The 11205-nt window shown below is 35.5% G+C and overlaps 2 protein-coding genes and 1 non-coding gene across 3 annotated transcripts; all 3 read left to right on the top strand.

Moving 5' to 3' along the window:
• Positions 1–224: 224 nt before the first annotated feature.
• On the top strand, positions 225–296 carry TRNAK-UUU (transfer RNA lysine (anticodon UUU)). The gene has a single exon. It is a non-coding gene; the product is annotated as a tRNA-Lys (tRNA).
• Positions 297–6947: 6651 nt separating this feature from the next.
• LOC126689778 (LOB domain-containing protein 24-like) lies at positions 6948–8471 on the top strand. The gene is made up of 2 exons (XM_050384956.1): positions 6948–7103; positions 8214–8471. Exons 1-2 carry the CDS (start codon positions 6948–6950, stop codon positions 8469–8471), a joined length of 414 nt encoding a protein of 137 aa, XP_050240913.1.
• Positions 8472–9473: 1002 nt separating this feature from the next.
• LOC126689777 (uncharacterized) lies at positions 9474–10304 on the top strand. The gene has a single exon (XM_050384955.1). It carries the CDS (start codon positions 9474–9476, stop codon positions 10302–10304), a length of 831 nt encoding a protein of 276 aa, XP_050240912.1.
• Positions 10305–11205: the final 901 nt, after the last annotated feature.

The raw sequence follows: 11205 nt of genomic DNA, 5'->3' as shown, positions 1-11205 counted from the left end.
AAATAGATAAAATAACTTTTTGAGTTATTAAAAAATAAAATTTTTAGAACCACCATGGAGGAGTGATGCATATTGATAATACACAAAGGATCATGAAACTACTAAATCTACTTGTGACTTGTGAGTGATCATAGAGACGGGAAGTGGGTTTATAAGTGCAATTCAATTCATTCAGCAAACAAACAACAGTGCAATCCAATTCATAAAGCAATAAGAGAAAAAAAGCCATCTTAGCTCAGTGGTAGAGCGCGTGGCTTTTAACCACGTGGTCGTGGGTTCGATCCCCACAGACGGCGTTTCCTCTCTATCTTTTCTTTGGATATAGTAATTTCTTTTTGGTTTTTAAAATTTAAAATTAGTATTCTATAATAAATAATCAATTGGCTATGTAAAAATTAATAATGTTTCTTGCATTGCAAATTAGCAACAATCCCTTCGTCCTTCACACTTACCTATCCAAATATTGTCTATGCATCACCATCAAAAAGAGTAGTCAAAACAAAAAAATATTCAATGGCAAGAATAAAGCTTTACAATCTTTTCACTATTCCATTTCAACCGTTCAGTTCAGTGGGCACAACTAAATATAAGACCAAGAGACAGCAGCAATTTTTCCTATTGGTCTCTTTTTCTTTTCTTTTCTTTTTTTTCTTGCTAAGTATTGAGGAACAGAATTTCCCCGTAAACCACAAAACCCTCTTAAGTTTTGAGAATAAAACTTAACCTCTTAAAAAGTTTGTTTCTAAAGTGTAAACGGTTAAAAAGTTTTGAAAATTAAATTAATAAACAATGAATTGTTCATAAGATGAGACACGCCCATATTTTTATTTTCACATAAAACAATAATACAATGAATCTCAAAATGCATCTCAACCATGTTATAAAACACAATCATTTTAATTATTTTTCCTAATTGATGTTCTAAGTAAGACCCAAACATAGTTTGAACATGAATGATTTGTAGTCACATAAAATTGTAAAGTAAAAGTTTTTATTTTTTTTTAAATATATATATATATATATATTTATGGATAAATTAGGTAGCTAGGATTGAAAATCTATAATGATTTACTCCATAAGTAGGTTTCACTATCAGATCAAGATATCAATTACTTTCTTTTTGGCGTAAGCGATATTTAAACACATATCTCTTATCTGACGCCAAAATACTTTAGCAATTGAGTAACTTTTTTTTTTTTTTTTTTTTTGAGAAACAGCAATTGAGTAACTTGAGTTAACTTGAACCAACCAAACTTTATGTAATTTGAACTAGAAGATCAAGTACCCCCCCCCCCCCCAAAACAGAGTTAATTTATAATACTCATTAAGTAAGCATGATGAAAGATTAGATCACTCAACAAAGTAGTTATTTATATACTTTTCTTAAAGTGAAAAGAATAGATATGCCGAAATTAGCAATTGAGTTAACTATAACCAACTAAATCAATGTATTTTGAACTAAAACATCAAGCACCCAAAATTTTTTTTTTTTTAAGTTAAATTGTGATATATACTTTTAATAAAAGATAATGCACCCAATTTTTTTAATGTTTTAAAAGAAGTTAACTTGTAATGCTCATTAATTAAGTAAAGATGCAATAAAAGATTAAACTACTTAAGTTTCAACAAAGCAATCATTTATATTATATACTTTACTTAAAGTGAAAAAGATAGATAGGATATGACAAAATTAGATGTAAAGTACGGCCAAGAAGTGGTCGCCATGCACATGAAGTGTTTGACTGAATGATTTTTGTTCAAAAATCTCTTCAACTGTATAAAGCCAATTGATCAGCCCCGCAGCCCTTCTTTTTTTTTTTTGGGTAAGTGTTTATGCAGGGGATAGAACCCCTAAGTTGGTAGATCATTGGGAGATCGGGTACCACCTGGGCTAGAAGGCCCGGTCCTTCTTTTATTTTAGCTTAAGAATGCACACAATCGGCCGCCACATGCAAAATAAAGTTGCGTAGGCCTAGGCTATGATCTAGGGCCCCTTACTATGATAAAATTTATCATGTATTTCTTTCAAGTATTCACTTCCTCACATGAGGGAGGTTTCATAAAAGTGGGGTTCACCTTCATGTGAAGGGTTTATATAAATATATATATATATATATAAATGTTTTGGAATTCAGAAGGTGCATTCTTAAGACCAAAGGGCATTACATTCCATTCGTAATGGCCAAAGGGTGTGGTGAAGGCTGTCTTGTACCTATCAGATTCTCTGATTTGTATCTGCCAAAAACCACTCTTCATGTCAAACTTACTGAAAACCACTGCTTTACTAAGCCTGTTAACTAAGTCTCTTTTGTTGGGGATAGGATACCTTATCCATTCTAAGACTTTGTTAAGGGGCTTGTAATTGATGACAAGTCTAGGGACACCTCTTTCTATCTCAGCGTTTTTCTGAACATAAAAGGCTGGACAAGACCATGGTGACCTAGAGTTCCTGATAATTCCCTTTTTAAGAAGATCCTCTATTTTTGCCTTGCAAGTATCCATGAGTTCCTGGCTCATTTGGATGGGTCTGGCTTTGGTAGGGATGTTCTTTTCATGGAAATCTTTGACATAAGGTAGAGCAACTTCGTGCCTTTTCCTATGCCAAAAGGCCGTGGGAAGATCAGAGCAAACCTCTTGCTTAAGTTTTTCTTCAAACTTTCTGATGTCTGATTGGAAACTTTTGCAAGTTAATTGTTCATCTATCCTGGCGTAACTTAGTTCATTACTAAGGTACTTAAGGTGTTGGGTTTTGATATAAGACATGGAGTCATCAAACCCATAGATAGAGCCATCCAGTTTGCAGAAAAGTTTCCAGATGAAATCCTAGAAAAGACTCAACTCCAAAGGTTCTTAGGATCCCTCAATTATATTTCTGATTTCTATCAAAATCTTCGACAGTAATGCAAGCCTCTCTTTGATAGACTTCGAACCAATCCCCCTCCTTGGACACCTAATCATACATTGGTTGTCCAACAAATCAAGAAATATGTCAAGACACTCCCTTGCCTTGGAATCCCCTCTGAAAATTCCTTCAAGGTAGTCCAGACAGATGCTTCTAACATTGGTTATGGTGGCATTCTCCTTCAGCGTGCTAGTCCCACTTCCCCTGAACAGATTGTCTGTTTTCATTCAGGAATTTGGACTCCCACTCAACTTAATTATAGTACTATTAAAAAAGAGATTTTATCTGTAGTACTATGCATTTCAAAATTTCAAAGTGATCTTTTGAATCAAAAGTTTTTGTTAAGAATTGATTGTAAATATGCAAAACATGTTTTAGAAAAAGATGTTCAAAACATTGCATCGAAACAGATTTTTGCATGTTGGCAAGCCATTCTTTCAGTTTTCGATTTTGACATTGAATTCATAGCAGGAACTCAGAACAGTATCCCTGACTTCCTAACCCGTGAATTTTTGCAGAATCCAGAACAAAATGTCCGGAAAGAAACCCGTACAACCCCAACCTCCCAAAATGCCTAAACAGCAAACCACTAGGAGTACCAGTCAGGCACAGAACCCTGGCCCCTTAGTACCCTTTTCCAGTTCACCTAAGGTTTCACCTATGTCACCATCCGTTGTTGCCAATCGTTATTTGGTCTCTACGATCCTGAAACCAAATTACCATAGGCCCCAAGGACAACACAGTTATAGTTCTGCTTTAGCCACATTTCCTTCCAAAGCACCTTCTCCATATACAGTTGAAGAACCCTTTGGCCTGATTGTGCCTAAGCAACCTTCTTTTACTCTCCTTCCTAGAACAGGAAGAGCATCTTACATCAAGAAACCTTTTGTTTAGCATATCTCTTATATTAAGCCACACTTGGCCCATATAACGGATCCGCTAGCATTAGCAATGGAAGTACTGCCTCATGAATGGCATTTTCTTCCCAAAAGCCCAGAGAAAAACATCAAATTCTATAAAGGTATTCTCATCCAAGAAAAGTATGCCAGAATAGAAGACATCAGAGATAGGAATAATCCCTCAATTGTCCTATACCATAAATTCATAATTCAGAGTTTTGTAAGCTGCAAAGATTGGGGACACCCCTCCACTCTCAGAACACTTACAGTACTCAAGGAATCAGAACCCCTGTACAATTATTATGACTATATGGATGCTTTTGAAAAGGTATTATTCTTCCAAAATGAGAACTATGATCACTCATGGTTCATTCAGTTTGACAGGAAGTTTAAAGGCCAGATACCTTCGTGGTTCCTCAAGTGGTGGGAAATGTTTGGAGCAACTCCTCAAAACTTCCCAAAACCTCTACAGGATGCACTACGGTATTTCAGCTCCAGGTTCCAGACAGATAAGCATTCTTCTCAGTTTCCAGCCATCTTGCATATGACAGTCCATTTCAAGATCCACTGGATTAGCATGTGGAATTATGCTATCAACCAAAATCTGCTCGATAGGGAATTCTTTACAAAATGGTGGGATAAATTCAGGCCTACTGATGTTATCTCCAAACTATATAAAGATTTTCCTCTTCCAGTCCAGAAATCCATAGATCATTGCACAAGATCACAGTCTAGCCTAGATTCCGCACAAATCTCCGGAAAATCTACTAAAGAACTCAAGGATCTTGCCCAACAGCTACTCCTCCAGTCAGAACAGCTAGAGTCAGCAGAAAAGAACTCTCCTGCCTCTTCAGAAGCTTCGTGCAATCGTGTTCCAATTGACCCATTCCAGGATTCTCAAGATCCCTATGATGGTTATAACCTGGATAGTGATTAAGGCATTTCCAGATAGAATGTCCCAAATGCTCCAAAACAACCCCAAGACTCCAGAATAGCTCAAGAACCACCTTTGCAAATCCGGTTACTATTCCATGAACAGTACCCACACTTGCAGAGCTGCCAACAGAACACTATTCACTGCACAGTCCAGAACACTATGCAGAATTACTATTCCAGAAAAGCAAGGAGACAAGACACTGTTCATAAACAGTGACCAGTTACTGTTCACCCAACAGTGCCCCAGCAGAATCATTGAAGTTACTATTGCTTTTGGCTGAAAAGATATTCACCTGGAAGTAAAAGCATTTCACCTTCCGTGATTCAAGCAGTCTCCTGAATGGATCCAAGGCTCCCTCCAGCTATAAAAGGCATCCTTGGCCTCAGTCTTTAGCAGGCTAAAATACACTTAGACCTCCTTTCTTCCAGAGCTTCTTACTTTGTACTTTGAACTACTTTGTAACCTAAATGGCTCTCTTCTTCTCCCCTCTCTTAGTTTACACTTGTACTAGAACTACATTTGTAACATATCTATGCTTCCGCCCCCAGTGCCCTCTGAACGGCACCCTTTGTTTGTAACTTACCCCCATTTGGTATATATATTTATATATATATAATATCACCTCACCTCTTAGAGAAAATCAATTTTAAAACTAGAATTTTAGTCCGGGGGAGCAAAATTAAAAGGCAATATTAAAAATGAAATTAATCTTAAAAACTATTAATCGATTATAATAACAAATAAATTAAACAGTTGTAAGAAAATATGAATATATTTCATATCATTAAAATAACTATACAGAAATAACCAACCCATTGCTACAGAAATTTACAACAAAAAACTTACAAACTAATGTGATAAAAATGTGATTAGTGTTAATTGATCAATATAATGAATAAATGTTTGAAATTAATTTTTGTGATTGACAGCATGCCAATTTATTAGCCATAAATAGTAAAATTTGTAGTATCACTTAATAATAAAGTACTCTGAAAAGTATCAAGAATAGTGAAATTTGTGAAAATAATGATAAAAAAGAAAATAAATAGTTAAAAAGGTTAAAAAACTGGGACAAGACAAAAGCTAATTATATCAATAATGAAATGGTTGAAAAGGTGATATGGTTTGGTGTTTGAGATGACCTTTTTTTTTTACCTTTCTTTTTCATGTGTCAGAGTCATTTACTTTGGTGAACTTCACGTAAAATATGCATCATTCCTTTGAAAAATAAGCATATTTATCTACAGCATTGTTATAAAAACACATCTTTTAAAAACATGGGCTGCTAGACCCTCATGGCACATTACAATGAAATTTTAAGAGAAGGCTCAAGGGCAAGCCCCTTGGCCCTCGCCCCCTCTGGCTCCGCCCATGAGAGAAATGCCCCCATAATGTGGGGGCCAATAAGTAATTTTCAATTTCCCCCCTCCACTTTTAAAAAATGAGTAATGTTAAGGAAATTGCAAATTTTACTGTATAGAGCTTACAAAATAATGTGTCACCAATTTCCAAAACACATTTCAAACGTCAATTAATTTATTAAGTAGTTGAAATTTGCACTATTCATGGGACATGAACAGTACAAATAAGCAAATGAACAGTATTTTTGGTGTGAACAGTAATCCGAAAATTATTTTTTTATTATTTTCAATTTTTAGTTTTCAACAAAATAAAATAGTATCCAAACTTATACTAAATTGATGGATAATAAATAAATTTAATTTTAAGCAATATTGAAATACACAAATGCCCATTTAAGGTTTTTGTATAAGACCTCAAATTGTATTGCGCCGGCCTTCTTTAAGAAAAACTATTTTATTCTTCTTTTACCTTTTGTTTCATAAGGAAATTATGTGGAATAGAATTTTTTTTTCTTTTTGGAGTAGTGTTTGACCTTTTATTGGTTCTGTAATTTATTATAATTTTTTTTTTACTGGTCACCCACCTTTGCTTTTTTTTTTTTTTTTTTTCTTTGATAAAGAAGAAATCTAAAGCTTCACATAATTTCCTTATTTGTGGCAGCTATTTTAGAAAAAAAGTAGCCGTTGGTAGCTTCCCAAGAAAAAACCATAAGAATATATATATCTCTAGATTTCACCATTATATAAACATGTCACCATTATATAAATACATAGAAACCAAATCTCTTCTTGAGAATAATTAGAAGTTTTGAAAGAAAATCTTTGAGTAGATTCTCGAAAATCTGACAATGTCCCATTCAACTAGATGTGCAGCTTGCAAATCTTTGAGAAGGAGATGCCCTAAAGATTGTGTTCTTGCACCATATTTTCCTCCCACCAATCCACAAAGATTCGCTTGTGTTCACAAAATCTTCGGTGCTAGCAACACTACCAAAATGCTAGAGGTATGACCAAATATAAATAAATACATATATACATACATGTTACTAGTAATATATTTTTCATTTATCAATTAGTTAATACAAAGGGTGGGTTCCAGTTAGCTTAGCCTATACCAAAAACTGATTGGTGTCTTGATCTGATAATAAAGAGCTATCATCAGGAGCGGACGCCATAAGTTAAAACTCTCTCTCTAATACAAAGGTGTTATATACATATTATTTCATATGCATATATAGAGGAGGGATTAATATTTCAGCTTGTTTGTCGTTGACTGAAAAGCTTTCTATCTTATAGAAATAATCACATAGATGGTGTTAATGATATCCTTAACATGTTTCTTAATGGATTCTTTTAACACATACACATAAGTAAAACAATCACTTCTATAATCAATATGAATGTTGAACATGTTTTACTTTCCTCTTTTTCCCTATCATTGTAAGGTTTGAGTTCATCATTTTATGTTAATATCAAATTTGTTTAATACCATTTCCTCCTAATTTTTCTTGAAACAACACTTGAGAAAAATTTTGTAATTGTTTTGAATAAGTGAATATTAGTACCTAATGAAGTGGACTAGATCAAAAATATATGTTTAAATTCATCTCAATTTCCATTTTTAACCAAATCTTCATTATTATTTTGGAATTAAGTTATTTGAGCAACTAATTTAATATTTGACTCTTTTATCAAAATAATAATAATAATAATAATAATAATAATTGACTCTACTCCTAATGGAATTTTTTCTTTTTTATTATTCATGTAGCCGTTTGACATTTTCCATATATATACTCTTTGTCAACCTTTTAACAAGTGTAATTTTAATACCTGTCACAACAAAGCATGAGAGCACCATCATTTGAAATAGATTCTTTGTCAAATTAAATTCCCTGAGTAATTAATGATTTTCATTTGACAAAAAAGAATCCCAAAATTATTTTACTTTGAAATTGATTTGTAGTGCATTTTTAACTAAGCTACTTATATTTTTTACTTCAAAATTTAGTCCCTTATAGCTGTTCATCTCTCTAGTTTATTTACCCAAAAACAAAAAACAAAACAAAACAAGAAAGCTGGTTTCAATTTTTTTTCATCATTTGGCATTGCAGCAACTTCCACTGCATTTACGAGCTGTGGCAGCGGATTGCATGTCTTTCGAGGCAAGTTCACGTGTCGAAGACCCAGTCTATGGAACTGTTGGGATAATCTCTCAACTCCAAGAACAAATAATTGAGGCTCAGTCTGAGCTAGTGAAGACAAAGAGTGAAATAGCCTTTCATAATGCACAGCAACAACTACAGCAACAACAAATGCAGCAGCTGCAAATGATTAATGCTATTGCCCAAGAAGGTGAAGATTGGCCCTGATCATCGTTCAGTTCAAGTCAACAACATCCTTTCCCCAACGTTAATCAACAGCTATTTGAAGACTACAACTATTTCAATACTTTTTGTGGCTTTGAATTTTGAGTAAATTATAAATTTAGTTTATCAACGAGTATGTTAAAAATACTACAAACAATTTAGATATTCGTATATTATGTCATTGAGGTGGTAGTTTAATCACTTGAACTCTCTCATTTGTATTATTTGTTTTCTTCTTAGCTTTTGAGGTATTTGAAATTAAATTTCCTTAACATCATGACAAAAATGATAGACATATTGTAGCACCAAGCTTCCCAAAGTAACTATGAAACTACATAGTATCCATTGTGAGCCATTAAAATATCCTATACCATTTCAAAACCAGAAACCTCACCCAAGGCCACATGACAAGGTCGTCACACAGACGAGTTGTCACACAAACAGGATAATCACCAATATCATGGCACAATGGTGAAATGACATCAAAAGCTCACAAGTTTATGTATTTGGCATGAGCGATACCTAGGGCTGCCCCCTTTGGTGGGGAGGGGAAAAAAGAAAGCTTTCCACCGTATCCTGGACCAGGTTGGTCGAAAAGTAGTGGGGTGGAAGGGAAAGTTGCTGACTATGGCTGGTCGGGAAATCCTTATAAAGGCTGTTGCCCAAGCTACACCTATGTACACTATGAATTGCTTTAAACTCCCGGATTCGTTGTGTAATGAGCTTAACTCTTTGATTAGAAACTTTTGGTGGGGCCAGCGGGATAAGGAAAGAAAACTAGCATGGCTAGCTTGGGAGAAGATGTGCACACCCAAAGCTGAGGGGGGGATGGGTTTCAAGGATCTTAAAGCTTTTAACCTTGCATTGCTTGCATAACAAGGGTGGCAGCTAACTCAAAACACTAAGTCCCTTGCCCATAGAGTACTGAAAGCTAGGTATTTCCCGAATTCCAATTTTCTGGAGGCTCAAATAAGTAAGAAACCGTCATATACTTGGAGGAGTTTGATGGCTGCAAAAGAAGTTCTTCGGAGAGGTTTGAGATGGAATATTGGGAATGGGCGTAGAACGAAGATATGGGCAGATAGGTGGATCCCAATCCCAAATTCTTTCACGGTTGCAAGTCCTAGGCCCCAAAATTTTGAGGGTGAACTAGTGGACACCCTTCTAGACCGTGAATCAGGGGGCTGGGACATTAGTGCAATAAAGAATGTTTTCTTACCTTATGAAGCGGAGGCAATCTTGAGTATTCCGATTAGTCCTAGTTTTCCGGAGGATGCATTGATTTGGGCTTGGTCGAAAAAAGGTGACTTCTTGGTGAAAAGTGCATATCAGGTAGCATATAGGTGGCTGACCGAAGACAGAGGAAAAGGGGCAGGGGGAGAGGAGTCAAACCCGAGAAGAAAGAAAGAGTTTTGGAAGGCCATTTGGGGTTTAAATTTCCCAAGCAAAGTCAAACTCTTTATGTGGAGGGCTTGTAAAAACATATTCCCTACAAACTACTGCCTTTGGCGACGAAAGGCGTCCACAGATGATGAATGTGTGTTTTGTGGGTTGAGTGAATCTTCGAGACATGCTCTATGGGATTGTTGGATGGCAGAGGCTGTTTGGAAGGAAACAAAGATGTTATTGCCCAAGGTGAGTCATCCTCATCGAGAATTTATTGACGTAATATGGAAAATTTGGGAGGATCGAATGGAAATAGAATGGGAGCGCCTAGAATGCACAGCGTGGTGCATTTGGAAGAATAGAAACGCAGCAAAGTTTGAAGGTAAGATTAAACAAGCAAAGGAGATAGTCTCGGAAGCAAATGCTCTGGTTGAGGATTTTAAGGGGTAGCTGGAAGCTCCAAGATAGAAAGCGCCATCGAGAATAGTAGGGTGGACTCCTCCACGTGAAGGATGGTATAAAGTAAATGTCGATGGCGCGGTGTTTAAAGAGTTGGGTAGCTGTGGAATAGGGGTTGTTATCATAAACGAAAGGGGTCTTCTCATGGGAGCTATGAGTAAGAAGCTGGACTTACCTTTGGGAGCATTGGAAGTGGAAGCAAAGGCTTTTGAGGATGGAATTTTGCTGGCTGGAGACCTCGGTTTGAGGAATATTGTATTGGAGGGTGACGCGAAAATGGTGACAGGTGCTCTGGCTGGTTGCTGCTCCCCCCTAAGCTCGATTCAAATGATCATTGAAGGATTCTGGAGGTGGAGTCTCAATGTCCACGCATGGCAGGTTAATCATGTGTGTAGGACGGGCAATTTTGCTGCCCATCTGATGGCTAGAAATGCCAAACTTGTAAATGACAGTGTTGTTTGGGTGGAGGATACTCCACCCATCATTGAATGTCAAGTGACCAAAGATGTATCTGGTTTGGACTTGTGTCCATTTTAATTGAAAGTCTATTGAATGTTTGCATATCAAAAAAACAAAAAAAAAAAAACACACAATTCACTTCAAAGTAGTGTCATAAAATATTTCAATAACCAAATATCCACAATATTCTCAAAATCCTCAAAACCATTTCTTGTCATAAATATTTTGCATAAATTTCCCAAATAATACAAGCTAAGATAAATCATCTTTAGAATTTGCAAATAATATAATAAATCTATAAAATTCATTCCCAAGAATTTTATAAAAGATGCTTATCTTTTTCATACTAACAAATCATGCATTCCCCATATGCATTACCAAATATGATGCCATTTTCACGAATAATCACATACATTAAAGTTACAACATAAAG

The sequence above is a fragment of the Quercus robur genome, chromosome 6 (genome assembly GCF_932294415.1).
Source record: "Quercus robur chromosome 6, dhQueRobu3.1, whole genome shotgun sequence".
NCBI classification, from domain to species: domain Eukaryota; kingdom Viridiplantae; phylum Streptophyta; class Magnoliopsida; order Fagales; family Fagaceae; genus Quercus; species Quercus robur.
Note: the sequence above shows the minus strand (reverse complement) of the source record. Positions and strands in the feature narration are given on the sequence as shown.